Below are 15,928 nucleotides of genomic sequence, written 5' to 3' on the forward strand. Positions count from 1 at the left end.
GTGAAATTGTATAATCTTGATTATTGTGATGAGAAATTACAGATATATACACAGTGTACATTATCGCATACAAGCCTTCCGTATTTTTGTCATTCCGTAATTTTGATCTACAAATGATACCAAATCGCACAGTTGTGCGGAGAGAAGCGCACAACGGGGCGAACGATTGCTAAATCGCACAGTTGTGCGCACCATGTGTGGACGATGTGCGGACGGTGTGTGAACGATGTATGCACGGTGTGCGCACGCTATTTTTGGTGCGTTGTGCGGTCCCACAACTGTATATGTGAAACAGGATTTCTTCATTTAAAGGATAAAACTGGTAATCGATAACAACAAACCTGTTGTGAATTATTTTAATATGGATATTATTTTTCGATAAATTGCTGTTCTATATAAAAAAAAAATACCAATTGAAATGCCTTTGTTTCACTTACTTTGCCGGTTGATGTCATCTTGATCAATTCTTACGTCTTACAACTTAAAAAAAAAACATGTTGATATTTATTTATTGGTTTGATTATATAACACATGTATGAATATCATATTAATCGAAAATGTAAAACAATATTCGATAATTTGATTATACGTTTATGAACAATATTACACAACCAATTGTCTATAGATTGTGTAGTGACAAGCGTCTTTGTTTGGTTAAAAGTTGACTCGGTGAAGAAAATTTTGAAACTACATCAAATGTAAGTATGTACATAATAAACATGAACCGCAAAAGTAATAATAAAAATATTCCAACGTAATATGACAAGTATGACTTTTCTCGAACCAAACATATGTTTTTAAGTTTTTAAAGGCAACACTTACCACAGCCAAACTTGATATTTACCCCAACGTTTTGTATCTTCGTTTTCTTGATTCCGGAAAAACAGCGATTTGATATTTAGCAAAAATTCTACGAGTTTTATAGTAAATGTTTTAGAAAATATCAACAATTATTATTGAAGTTAATCTGAGTGTCTAAATTCCCTGTAATTTTTATTTTCTAAAAGACGGAACGATTGTTTAGCTAGGTTTTTGCATATGTCTAAACTTTCTCAGAGTCTTTTTGTCATTCCAGATATCAAATCGATAGTTTTAGACAGATAGTTTCATATATATTTTTCTAAGCAATTACATTTCTAAGATTGTTATGATGTACCTCTAATTGAAATTAAGATGCATCGGAACGTATATGTTCCTCATGAACAGCAGATGAGATTCAAAAAACATTATTAAAAAGTACAATTGGAAATCAATATAAATGTACTTTAGACTTTATTTTTGACAAATAAGGCACAAATCTTAATGCCAAGGCGATAAGAAAGATGAAGGTAAAACACACACATAAGACTGCACCTATAAAATGTGGTAATACATACAGTATTCCAAAACTGATTTACTCTGCACCATACAACTGTTTCGTCCTTTTAGGACTCATCGGTGATGCTAGGGGGGGGAATCAAAACAATAGGTGAAATCCGAAATTTCATGTTGAAACTTGTGCAAAAAACACCTTAATAATATGAATTAAATTAATAATAAGTGTGTGTATATTATGAACTGTACAACTGCTCAAGAGAATTGTTGTCATCAATTTTGGCAAATGTTTGGGGACTTAAAAGCCCACCAGCAAGATCTACCATCGTGTATCTTAAAAGATAAATGTACGACACACACATGCAATCAAATCAATAATATTCGGGTAATGCAGTATGGAAAACTTTTTTTCCTTCTACAGCTCATCCATCGGTGATGTTTTGGTTCAAACAAGATAAAATCATTATTGGTCTACTATTCTATTATTGACTTCTGTTAAAAAAGAAAAGGGGGTCACAACACTCTTCAATTATACGAATTTCAAAAGTTAGAGGAGTAAAGGTTTATTTCTATTTAAGTTGTTATGATAAGTAAGGAGTGTATATTTTGAACCGTGCCACTGCTTAAAATATATTGTTGTGGCTTCAACGTTACGGCAAACCTAAGGGACTAAGAAACCAACCAGCAGAGTCTACCATCTGTATCTTGATAAATGATCAGCGAGACATACAAATGAAATAGCACCTTTAGAATATATTTGGTTATTAATAAACAGTTTACAAAAATGAACGAATTCCAATGCACCATACAGCTATTTCGTCCTTCTAGGACATATCAGTAAATTCAATATGTTAAAGTGCGAGTGCAATATGATAAATGTTCGAGTTCCCTTTATTATCGTGCGAGGTCCATATGTTTTCTGTGCGGGTTCAATATGTCAAAATGTGAGTTTAATATATTAGAAAGTGAGTTCAATAATTTTGTTAAAATGCTAGTTCAATATGTTAAAGGTGCGAGCGTAATACATTGAAGAGTGAGTTCATATATGATATTTAAGTCCGAGTTTAGTTCAACAGTAGGTCAGTATGTTACATGTCAATAACTTAGTGTGCGAGTTCAGAATGTAAATATGCGAGCTAAATATGTTAATGATAGATTTCATTTTGTAAATAGGTGAGTTCAACAGGTTAAGGTGAGAAACATTGATATTGTGCGAGTATAATATATTAATATGCGAGGTAAATACAGTGTGGTATTTCAGATTTCAAATGTTGGTGTGCGAGGTCAATATGTTAATGTGTTAATATGCGAGTTCACTGATTCGTGAAAAAAAAAATGTAAAGGGGGGGGGGGGGCACAAAATTATTTTATTTGAAGAAAAAACATTTGCTTTGAAACAATAACACTTATAAAGTTTGATAATTGGTACAGACTGTATACAGTATAAAAAAAATCATGAATTCCACTGCACCATACCGCTGGTTCATCTTTTGTTGAAATAGTAGAGGAGGTGCGTTAAACCTGTAATATATAGAAATTAAGAAAATGATTACGCAGTACTGCTTTATTCCATATAAATAGTGAGAAATGTGTGTACATTATGAATCCTGCCACTGCTCAAGAGACTTAACTGTGATCATTCATTGTGGCAAACCTCAGGGGACCTAAAAAAAAGCCCAACAGTAAGATATAACTCAATTAGAGGAGTACTGTTTAATTTTAAATCAATAATAGAAGTATATCGTTCTTTTTTTTTCTTACCCAGTTAACATTGTTATGTTTAAGAATTGTTGAACGATATATAGAGTGGTGTCTAGAAATGGCCATATGAAATTCAGGTCAGTGAACAACAAGTAAAAAGATGGGTAATCATGATATTTTTCTGCAGTCAATGACGTTGCAGATTGAGAGTAGAAAAAATGCATTGCTTTGCTATTATCTCTTGAAATTTTAAGAAAACATCAAGATGGCGACCGACGGTAAATTGATGAGGAAGAATGGATAGAGATTTTCTCCCAGCTTGAATCATAAATTGGAGAGAGAAAAAAACACTTGACCGAGTACTCTGACGTAAGATACTCTCGAAAGTGATCATACTGCTTCAGTTCCAAGTTAATCCTGAAACTGTCTTATTATTTTTTGTAATTAAATCACATATGTCAGGTTATTTTAAAAAAAATAGGTCCATGGTTCTTCCTGGTCATTGTTGTTTACAAGAAGATTTTAAATGTCATTTAGTTTATTGACAAAACCATTGAAACAGGAAACTTTCGACCAGTCAACCTTTTGCCCTACGCCGGTAACATATGTATTTGCCCAGTGCTCATTGTGCCCATCACATTCCATTACTGTTTATTACATTGTTTCTAATGATAAATTCATCCTCTTACTGAAGATGTAAAAGACAAACATTAAACGGCGAAAATTCCTGGTAGACAGTTACAGTAAACGTGTAACCTTTGGTTATTTTCACGGAGTAAAGTTTTTTCCAGATCCAACCTAGGAAAAAGATCTTAAAGTGAGAGGAAAATGATTTGAGCACCACAAAACGCTAAGAGCATGACCCGCCAGGTGCCAACTGTTCGAATCATTTTGTCGATCAACAACCAACTGATCTCATTCCTCTTCAAACAGCTTGTACAAGATTTACAACTGACTGCAATACAAAAACGCCATGGATATCCACATTCGCTCGACATACGGTAAGACCGTCATTTAAATATCATGTCAAATGGAAACACAATGGATAAGAAAACTCCATGATTATATACAGTCGTCAGTTTATTGTTCTTATAATAACATTATAAATTAATTGAACAGCCTATGAATAGCAAAATTGAAAAATCATATGTAATCTATTTAATTATCACAAAAAAAAAAATTACGAACATTTTGCAATTTTTGCAATACAATTTTTAACGGTATGCAACATTTGTAATAGGAAGTTCGTCGGGAGAGCCTGTCCAGCGTCGGTAGATGTAGGTGATCGTATAGTAATTTCGGCAAACCGACAAACTGACCGCGGCAATCCCCAAGAAAGTCCCGCTGCGTCCGGCTGTACAGTTAGACACAGGTCCGACAGAAGAGGAGGAGTATCCGATCTATAAATATATCAACACCTTGTTTTAAAGTTAATAACGTTTATTACATATCACACGGCTAAGGTAGCCGTTAAAACATGGCAAACAATACGTACATTAATAACAATAGTATATAATACAAGACAGAACAAAACCTACAGTGTAGAGAAAAGAATGAAGTGAAGTGAACCTATGAATATCAGCCCCCACCTGGTAAAATAAGGCCCATAGGTAAATGTAACTATTCTATAACGGTGAAAACCACCCCCTCCCGGAACACTGAAATACGTTAAGCTAACCAGCCTTAACCTTACCCTAACGTTCCGTAACGTGGGTGTACTGCTTTCAGTACATCGGTAGCATTGTTTTCAGCGCCTCGGTGGAGGGGTTTTCCCCTCCTGGTAAAGCGGGCATTCAGGCCACGCAAGTCCCAGATTTTGCTCGTGCATCCCCTTTTATACTCCAGCCTCCTGGCCCTATGTAACATGTATCGAAGACCCATTCTGATTGGCTTGATATATGGCGTATGCGCAGTGAGCCCAGAACTTCTTCCGGTAAGTCCCCAACATCCGGTCATCTCAAAAGTAAACACCCTTATAAACAAATAGACTGCACCAGTGATATCCGCTACATACGCCGATAGAATAACCGTACCGTACCTTTAGTTACACTAGGAGGTCATAAAGAGATACACAAGGAAAACAGTAAAATAAACACTTAGGCTAGCAACCTGTTTTCCCACACATTCATAAAAAATAAATCCAACGGTTATTACAATATCTGGTATATAACTATTTGGTGTTTATTTACCGCTACGAGTTGCAACCTTGGTATAACAATCGGTCTTTTATTATAATGACGTATCATATGAAGAACTTACAATGGCAAGACACTGGCCGCACATCATGTATATTTTGCAGTTGTAGGTAGATGTATACACTAGAACACTAAGTGATGTCGAGTGTAGACGTATTTTCCGAGCACCCCGCTCCTTTTCACGACAAACAAAAGACTAACTATACCTTACAAACATAGACATTAAAATATTAAAAACAAACAGAAAGCTATATATATTCCTACAACTGCAAATATATACCATCCTTTCTGTATAACTGTTATTCCACACAGTTTGGTACTTTAACTCTCGTTCTAGATACATGTAGTTGTCGTAATAGTACGTAATACCGTTTATATTCGTTGACAGGAAAGCCAATATTCCGTATATAATCATCATGTGTGTGGCTACGACGATGGAGACAGTCGGTTGTAATGCTAACATCGGAAGAAATATAGCTTATTATAGCTTGTTATGCCACGACTCTCTGTCCATTTATCACAATGTACATGTTTGAGTTGATATAATTATACCCAATCCCTAAACGTCTTACTGCAAGAAGAAAACGCACAGATGTACGGCAGTTGCCGCATAAATCGTTCAATCTGAAAGTTATGGCTATCACGAACAAAAAACCCGGAAAAGATAGGAGCTATAATAATACCTTTACTTGTCTGCGCAAAAGTGTTGCTGATGGTCGTCAATTAACTTCTACAAATATCAATTAATCACCTATTACCCTCACCTGGAGATGTCTTTAAAAAAAAGAAATGCCTCGGTATTAATAGATTAATATTAACAGTAAATAAGAATCTAATATCACTAGCCAAGATATATTTTAATTCATTATATAATAAGCTCAACAGATAATTTAGACATTGATGACTAATGATGATTGATATATCTTATCTCTATGACAAGCTAATGTCAGTCTGAAACATTGTTTCTGTAACCTTGTTTACAAAAACACACCTTTAAATATTTTATTGTTTACATCATTTATTATTTCTGATTCTGTTCGTGTTCGAAAGGTTTTTCCCCTTTAAGGCGTTTTCAGGAAAACCAAGTTACTTGTAATGTAATGTTAATGAACGTTTATACAATTTTACTCGTTTGTATATTAAATAACATACCTTTTGTGATATCAAATTCTATATTTTCTATTATAAGAATTGCATGGTGTGCTATATGAATTGCAAATTTATTTTTTAAAGTAAGCTTTGAACAAAATATCCCGCATATCAAATAATGGAGTCATGTCTGTAGTTGGTCTCACGTTTAGAAAAAGAATACTAGTATATATTGTTGTCATATATCAGCTTATTTCACTCATTCATTGCATCATATTTTAAATGAAGGAGTGATTAAACTGCTTCATACAATAAATAACAATATGAATAATTAGTTTTACTTTGTTTTAGCTTTGTTTCAGATGACTATTATGTTATATTTATTTTTTGAGCTTTATTACGTACCGTGTCGTTTAACTCAATAGTTTGTGACATCGAGCACTGACAATTACAATAACCGGTAGACCTGTAGATATGTATGTGGTTTAATGATACACAAGGTAAGATAATGTAACACGTGGGGTCAATTAACCAGCTTAATGAAATTGATTTGTCTCCCTTCGTAATCTATTTCTAAACAAGGTACAATAGTTTACCGACAGGGCATACTGTTAAACTTGACTTATAACGTTCGTTAACACATACAACGGTAAACAAAATGGATGGTGATATAATGGACGAGCATGTGCTGTTAGACAAAACACACTGAACAAGACGGAGAATCAATGTTATTAGCGGCTCCGAGAATACCGTTCACATTCTCTGGTGCTAGATACATACATATACTAAACAACACGGTGAGAAGAACAACCCACGGGTGTAGGATAAGTAGAAACAGTAAGTATAATGAGTATGCAAATCGCGCTGTTGCATGTGTAAAACAAGTTGTTAAAAATAAGAAATAAAAAATATTATTTAAGCAGGCGTACATTAGATAAAACTTCCAAAACTTCAAGCTAATAGAAATCATAATGTCTGTTGTAAACATTTATATTTATAACAGTTATATGAAGGCAGGATCTGTTTAGATAGTATTACACCATTGTTTTAATTAATCAACTATAAATACAGAATAAGGCATGGGATGTGGAGGTTCTAGCATACCACATAGTGGGGAGGAGGACGAAGGACTTCTGACCGAGGCCAATACTGACCCCGTGAGTATTGATCTTATTGGTTGCAACTCATCTTTTATTTAACAATGTAAACACAGTGTTCTAGTAGAAACACTTATAATAACTATTATACATTACAGTCTGGTCATTACACCTGTTTTAATGTTATTATTATTTAATTTTCACTACATTTCTTTTAGTTTCTTTATTCATTATCTCTTATAAACATATATGCATAACTGCATTGTCAATATTATGTATACTACCACTACTTTTATTTGTAAAGTACAATATCACATGACACTGTTTCCGTACACGAAACAACATTTACCCTATATATTGCTTTTCCTGAAAGGCAAGTAAAGTATCTTGTAATATTAGAGAATATAATATCGAAAATTAATCTTGCCACAGTTATTGATAGGAAATATTCAGACGATAGTATTTTTATTTCATTGATAAGTACAAACCATTACAAATCGCTCTAAATCTTTATTAAACATAATGATAGCATAACAAAACAGGTAACAGCTCGGAAGATATTTTCTTAAGCACTCGTTCAGGTGTAACTGCGATAGGAGATATATTTTAATCAAAGACAGTGCTATAAAGACGATATATTATTTGGTTGACTAAAGGTATTTTAAGAGACTATAATAGGAAAAGATTTAAAGGTATTTCCCGGCCTTATGTGGGAATAAACCCTTCAACAGTTAGATATGTGTACTGTGTGCATATACCTTAGAGATCTCGCGATAATGACAACGTGACACATTGTTGCTTTGTCCAAGATATTAATGTATATTTCATGGTTTGGTTAATGAAATATTGTACAATGCACTGTGTACTTTATAATCCTGTTTCTAAAAATTAAAAACAAGGTGGATAAAGTATTTAAAAGAGGTACATGTACCTGTTATTCATTATTGAAAGTATATTTCGTAGATTTTGAATGTTACATGTATTAAAATAGAAATCAATTTTATTAGATGGTTGTATATTTACATTCTACACGTACAATTTTACTAAAATAACGTAATTGTATATGGTCGATTGTGTTTTTAGCCTGATTTTCCATACATACCACATGGATATCCTCCACCGAAACCCTCGCACTCGAAAAAGAAAAATCTCTGTAAAGAACATGAATTCAAAAAGATAGATCACAAAGCAAATACGGTAAGTACATTTATCAATCCAGCAAATTTCCATTATTACTTATTTATACAGATATCAATGTTAAGACGCATGTAGTATATTTGATAGTTTTATATAAAAAACAAACAGCTGGTGAATGAGTCACTTGTTATTTAACTAACAATAAATGTGTTTTTAATTCCGCTATGATGTTTTCAATTATAACTTAAAGTTTTTGTTCTTCTGGGGTTTTTTCCTCATTGATTAATCATCACCAACTTGAGCGATTCAAAGTGTTTATTCCAATGTTTCATTCTGTTTCGGTGTATAGTAGAATGTCGTTTATCGTTTATTTGGACTATACATTTTAGCAGGTGGAGGGGCACAGATTATTGCCTTTCAAAAACATGTTAAAAAATCAGCTGAATAGACAACGTCTTAAAACCAATAGATAAAATGTATTGTGTAGTAAACATTAAAACCAAACCAATATGCATCAAAACATACCTAATTGACAAAAAATGAGGATAGAGAGTTTATCGCCTTTTATTTGGGGGGGGGGGGGGGGGGGGGGTGTCGGGCGAATTAAAGGTTCTGTAGGCAAATTCTATGCATACGTGGAATCTGGTTAGTCTTGTATTCAGTTTGAACTCACTATATATATGACATTCAGCGTATAGTCATGTCGCGATGCATATATATTGTGGCGGTTACAATATTCGTTTTGTCTTTTGGCTGAGCACAATGCAACATAATTAAATGTAACATCACAGTTTTCATATTATCTAACTGGAATTATTAGAGGAATTATCGGCATTGGCTCTACCAGCTTAATGTTTGAAACCCTGGCAATCATATATGTCATACAAAAAGTAACTATATCTAAATAAAATTAGCATAGTGTTATTTGAAATGATTGAGTTTGTCTTCGTTTTGATAATAGGAGTACTGTACCTATAATAGTGAGATTTGTTCGCAGGAAACTAAACAGATGAATGTTATTCTCATAAAAGCATTTATAACATAATATCACAGGACGAAAGCTGTCTATCCGATATATGATGTGTTCCGAGTATTAGTGTCAACAGAATACAACTAGCGGCTGAAGGTCTGAAATAAGAACATTTCTTTGTCAAGGAAATATCATTCAAACCATATCTTAAGCGATATTTACCGACCCCCTAAACAACATCACTGCATATACTTCTTTTATGCAACTGTTTTTGAGTTCATTGATTTGATACTTTGACTTGTTGAAACAAAAATAAAATTAAAAAACTGTCTATAAATTTTTACAATTGAATGTATGTTTTGCTCTTTCCATCGCCCTTGCTTTACGTTTGTATTATCATATCCATTCAGTTTGAAATCATTCTGCTCATTTTCAAGGCCCCAGATGAAGTAGGAAACGGCTTTGAAGATCTGTTGAACTACCTGATGGAAGGTCTTACTACCGACCTTCAGCGTGTCCGGGCAATCTTCTACTGGATCGGGTGTAGGAACCAACACCCACCGCCAGGGGGGCCTCGGGACTCCCCGAATGACATTATTATAAAAATCAAACGCAACAAAATGTCCTACTGTTACCTGTTCGCGAGGCTTTGCAGGTGAGTACCCTATTAAATGGAAATGTCCATGCATCTTTTCGCTAATATCGATTTTTGAAATTGTTTTTTTTTTATGCATAAATCTTATATAATATGGAATCGAATTCAAAAGCTTTCTTATCCCATAAACTAGATTTAATGACTGCATATTGAACTAAATTATACCATTTTAAATAATGACATTACACATTAATTGGATCACATGTAAATAGCCAAGATCAAAAATCAAATAGATCAGTTGATTGTCACAAAATATAACACGATCATACTGCAAAACAATATTGTTATGGGATAAGTATATATAAATACAATGTAAAAAATATGGTTTTGTTTATTTATGTTTAACATCCGATTAACAGCTAAGGTCATTTAAGACATGCCTTCATGTGTAGCATATTACAAAAGCTAGAGTGGAGTAGGGATCAATATTTCATGTCCATTTATCAAGTGACAATTTGTAATCTTAATTAAAATATACTTCAAAAACTAATCAAATAGCGAGCCTTCGAATTTGGCATGGCAAAGTTTTAGAGAATATGGATGCCTCAATAGTACTAGTGGATCCTGTGGATTTCGAAAATTGATACAGTGTGTACCTGTTGACAGGGAGGCCAATATTCCGTGTGTTATCATCGAGGGTGTTGCTAAATCGGCTGGCTATGAAGTCGGTGACAGTCAGAACGTGGTCAGCAAACAATACAACAGGTGGAACGGTGTGTACGTGGACGGGGAATGGAGACTGGTCTTCCCACTATGGGCATTCGCGGCGGTCAGTGGGCATAGTACCGGCAAATATACACTCGTGGAAAGTAAAGGTGGGTGTCATCCAAATTGGTCACTCTTTGGGACATCCAGAAACCAATAATGCTGTTAGTGATCATACTATTTATACAAAATTAGCACATGAAATTATTGAAAATGCAGGTCTTCTCTCAATCTGATAAAGTCAATGACAACAATACATTACGAAGGAATAAATACACTGGTAAAATCTCTAAGTGGGTATACTACACTCGGGTATAAACTGAGGAAAATAACATATATCTTTTTTTGAAATGAAATACTTGTATCAGTTTTTCAGGAATGAAATTTCATTAGCAGTGTCGGATGCGTAAATCATGGAGTCGCTAAAACAAAACAAATATAAATATCCAAACTCATGGAGGAAGAATAAGGGAGAGATCAGTGTGGAGTATTTATCATAACATTACCTAGACAGTATAGAATATCTAGAAATCATATCGATGAATATTCATCGATATGATTTCTAGATATTCTATACTGTCTAGGTAATGTTATGATAAACACTGTTGACAGCTGAACAACGCCTTTTATATTCCGAGTAAAGGGCCCGATACAACTTTCCTGGGCGATGCATTTTCATTAAATAGGTTAAGAGTCTGATGGATTTATTTTCTAACCAAACCCGTATTTTTTTCCAGGAGGGGCAGCAAGAGAAAAGGAGGTACAATCGTCTGGGGTAAATGTGGCTCAGTTTAACCAGTATTTTTTCTTGCCCGACCCTGACGAGTTCGTTACTGTTGCTATGGCCAATAATCCTAAATGGCAGTTTTTGCATGACGTATATGACATCAAAAAAATTTCGGATATAGCAAACCTGCGTCCATATTATTTTAATGGCGATGTCAAGCTCTTTACGGACAACAAAGCATGTTTACATTCGAAACAAGGAGAAATAAGTATAGGTTTTAAAATCACGAATCCAACATGGTCTGGGGTTTTGTCGTATTTGCTATTTTACAACGACCATGAATCAGTTAATCCCCTGCCTAAAGATCTCCAGCTGGAACGCTACGTCATGATGGAACGCCGTAGTTCAATGTGGATATTCCACGCGCGCTGTCCCTGTGTAGGAATGTACAAGCTGTCAATCAACTGTGGTCAGCATGACGGTGCTCTTTTTAGGATATGCAGCTTCAAACTTATTTGCAACGAAGTAAACGATCGAAATCAGCCCCTCCCGTGCCAAGTTGGTACGGCGGGTTGGGGTCCAAGCAAAGACACATCGAAGGCAGGGTTGACGTCACCCTCCCAAACAAAAGGAATCGTTCACACTTCCGGCAGACGGGACATTTACTTCATTTTCTCAGTCATTAACGACGTAACAGTAAGAACAGAACTAGTTCAAAATGGCTCTACGTCAGAGGATCTTCGAGCATGCGTATCGCAAGATATAGACGTTGAGAAGAAGCTAAGGGTGGCTGTTAAAGTTCCCGGGGCTGGGGAATATGCCTTGCGCATACACACGACGGACTTGAAAACTACAGAAGAAACCAATGCGTGCAATTATTTGATTTCCAGTGACCAAAATGTTCAAAGAAAGAGAAAACCAGAGGTGTGCATATTACTACAGTGTAGTCATTATATAATACGTAAATAACAACATAATGGTCAAGTAATATTGTACAAATACATGTAGCATTGTTGAATTTCCTAGGCGAATATGTCTTCTATTATAAGAAAATCCACTTACTGTAAGAGTACTTATTTTAGAGGACACAAATGTTAGCGTTTTATCGAATTGATTAATTGGTGCGGTCACAATATATGCAATAAAAAAACTACAATATTGTATATATAAAAACTTCGATTTGCGCAATCATAAATAAGCACAATGTTTCAAGCGTGAAAACCGATAAAATAAGAGTACCGCTAAATTTGTACGTTGCAGTTCCGTGATACTCTGTAAAAAAGATGTGTTGCTTAATGACACATGGCTTTACATAATTCTATACTGCTACACACATAGTGACAATGTCGGGGGAAACGTGCGTTATATTCGTATAGAACATCTTACACTGTTGCATTGTCAATGGAAAGACATACTATATTACAGAACAAACTTGAAAGACAAGTAAGAGAATCAATGATAAAAGCAACAGAAGGAACCGACTACGTCACACTGACCACGGCGATCGAAGCATTTACTCAACTCGACCTAGAGGACAAGGGAGATCTAACGGAAGCCATCAACAGACAGGTGTTTTTACAACTAAAGAGAGGCAAGTTAATCAGGTCACAGGTTTCTGTTATCAGCATTCAGCATGAGTGACTGTAAAATTAATGCAGTATACAGTTAACAAACATTCCGAAAACAAGGAAAAGGCGAAAGACAGTTTAAAATATTTTGTAATTTTCTTTTATATTTTATCCTTTCCCTATTCTTTCTTCTTGTTCTTTATACTACGTAACGCCCTCTTTACACCATTGAACTTTTGGCCTAATTGTGAGGAAGGCAATAGGTTTTGTCCTCAAGCCGAGACATACCAAAATCCTTCAATATGGTCCGGACCTTTGACCAGACAAACATTGAAGAAATTGTGTATGTTTGTACGTGATGTGTCTGTATGCAATGTTAGTTTCACATAGCTAGGTACAGATCTCTCCAAACATTTGACAACAAATGTGTGTCTGCACAGTCATTCCAAAATCATTTTACTGGTATTTAAATATCTTTATGATATAATGTACAGATCTTCGAGATGCAATCCTCCGCCGCAATGTTGGAGTATTGGATGCAGCCATAGCGAAAGCCAAAACCTCAGAACACGAACAACAACTTCGGCCGAAGATAGAGGAGGCTGAGGGATTACGAGAACATCTGGCCAAGCTCCACAAGTTTGCTCATGGAGTCCTTCAGCTTAAACAACAGACTGTCTCGGAACTTCACCGATACAAGATCCCACCAGTCCCGGTCCATGATGTCATGTTGGCCACTTATATTATGCTTGGAGAACCAAGGGAAAACGTCAAGGTGACATGTGCATTTAGTACTTTGTGGACGAACAAATCTTTCAAAAAATAAGAATATATGTCACTTTGGTGTTAGAAAATTGCTTTTTGTCGTTTTCAAAAAGTTATTCGCTATTACTTATGAAACAAGGAATTATTTCATTTGGTGACTTCCCGTTTGTTTTGGTGTTGGCTCGGTTTAGGCTGTCAGTTGTCTGGGTATGTACAGACTCACGAATGTTGTTTCTCTATTGTTTAATATGTAGAACTGGAAGTCAGTGCAATGTGTTCTGGGCATGCTGGGGAAGAGAGGGCTGATCAATAGAGTCCGCGAGTTTGACACGGTGCACTTGACGGTAGACATAATAGAGGAAGTGGATGCGCTCACAAACGGCTTCAACGAGGAGACGGTCTGTCTGCGCAGTCCAGCAGCCGCAACATTCCATACCTGGGCAAGTATTGTACAACTGCTTTATGTTTGAAGAAAAAAATAGAATAAGAAAACGAAACTATCTCTATCTAAATTTCTTGATTAAGTTAAATAATGTGTTTTTAATTATTTCAGAAGTCAAAAATATCCGTCAATCATTCAATCATTAAACCATACTCTCGTTACTTCACACATATAATATTGATATCAGTTTATGCTTGTCGTCTAAGAGTAGAGAAAGGCTTGAACTGGTATTGCCAAGATTAATAGCGCTTCGTAGATGGTGTTATGTTTTCCTTCTGTGTAAACTGACGATGTCGTTTCAGATGTTGGCCAGTGTGGGTAAACGCTGTGTAAATGTACATTTGTATATACATGTGAAGCAACCTTTTTTTAAAGAATTAAAGCATTATTTTAAACCATAAGCATTATTTTAGTTTCGGTCAGGTTTCGTCTGGACACCTCGATATGCACATGCCGAATATTTCTGAGGTCAGCCTTGTTTATATCTGAGTCGGTCGTGGGGGTTTTCATGTTCAGCTGGTTTAAACAGTTGAATATGTTGTATACGCGAAAGGGGCAATACTGATGATTGGTTACCTGACCATGTCTGCTCTTTGTTACAGTTAACTAATATTGTCAACGACTATAGAGGAAGTGGTGCGCCACAGTAGACGTTCGGAACGACTATAGAGGAAGTGGTCCGCCACAGTAGACGTTCGGCACGACTATAGAGGAAGTGGGGAGCCACAGTAGACGTTCGGCACGACTATAGAGGAAGTGGTCCGCCACAGTAGACGTTCGGCACGACTATAGAGGAAGTGGTGCGCCACAGTAGACGTTCGGAACGTGTTTGCTGCTATGTTGTATCAGTTCCTTACGATTGCATTACAACGGAGGAATTATTTATTCAATACATCAACATGAACAGAGACATATTCCATATATATTTCGCACAATGGAAGTGGTTACTGTATGTATGCTAACGACTCGTATTCGTTTTATCAGCAAAGGGACCTAACAGAGTATTCAGTGTACAAACATTGAGGACGAGAATATAACACGTGTATCATTCTATTACTATGCTGTATTTTAATGTTTATTTCTTATATCATTGTTGTTATATTTTGTATTGAGGATTTTTCCCGAATTCGTTTTCTGTTCTTCACCTAACCAGCGTTAATGATATGAATATATGTATAGTTAGTGTTCATGTGTTAGGAATCAAGGTGATCCCCAATACAGGTGTTGTTCATGAGTAGGCCGTTGTTGTTCTTATGTGTTGGGGATTATAAAGTGACCACTAGTACTGTGGACTGTGGACTGCTTTTGTTTCTATGTATCGGGGAGTCGAGACAAACAGAAGTAATGTTTTTGTATCAGATTTGTTACGAATACCGGGACAACCACGACGGTTCTAGATCTTGTCCATTATGTATCGAGGACCAGAACAGTGTTCGGAACCACGGCGACTAACAGAGGGGTCCTTGTCCATCATGTGCAGGGAACCGAGGCGACCATCAGGAAAATTTTTGACCACCATGTATTGACCATACTACATATATTAACCCCAACCATGATAAAATG

At 35.5% G+C, this 15,928-nt stretch overlaps 2 protein-coding genes across 2 annotated transcripts in view; one reads left to right on the forward strand and one right to left on the reverse strand.

Annotated features, from left to right (window-relative positions):
- LOC110464619 overlaps positions 1–909 on the reverse strand; it is a 5,223-nt gene extending 4,314 nt beyond the window's left edge. The window contains exons 1-2 of the mRNA XM_021519937.1: positions 823–909; positions 438–480 (exon numbers count right to left, since the gene is read on the reverse strand). Coding sequence (XP_021375612.1) covers positions 438–455 — 18 coding nt within the window. The 5' untranslated portion in view covers positions 456–480; positions 823–909. The remainder of the gene's footprint in view (positions 1–437; positions 481–822) is intronic.
- A 5,997-nt stretch (positions 910–6,906) lies between these two features.
- Positions 6,907–14,419, forward strand: LOC110464613 (hillarin-like). Its single transcript, XM_021519926.1, has 9 exons — positions 6,907–7,136; positions 7,371–7,456; positions 8,480–8,593; positions 9,941–10,158; positions 10,765–10,973; positions 11,601–12,514; positions 13,016–13,181; positions 13,653–13,933; positions 14,178–14,419. Exons 2-9 carry the CDS (start codon positions 7,379–7,381, stop codon positions 14,391–14,393), a joined length of 2,196 nt encoding a protein of 731 aa, XP_021375601.1. The 5' UTR covers positions 6,907–7,136; positions 7,371–7,378; the 3' UTR covers positions 14,394–14,419.
- The last annotated feature ends 1,509 nt before the right edge of the window (positions 14,420–15,928 follow it).

Source organism: Mizuhopecten yessoensis, unplaced genomic scaffold, assembly GCF_002113885.1.
Source record: "Mizuhopecten yessoensis strain PY_sf001 unplaced genomic scaffold, ASM211388v2 scaffold11015, whole genome shotgun sequence".
Lineage (NCBI taxonomy): Eukaryota > Metazoa > Mollusca > Bivalvia > Pectinida > Pectinidae > Mizuhopecten > Mizuhopecten yessoensis.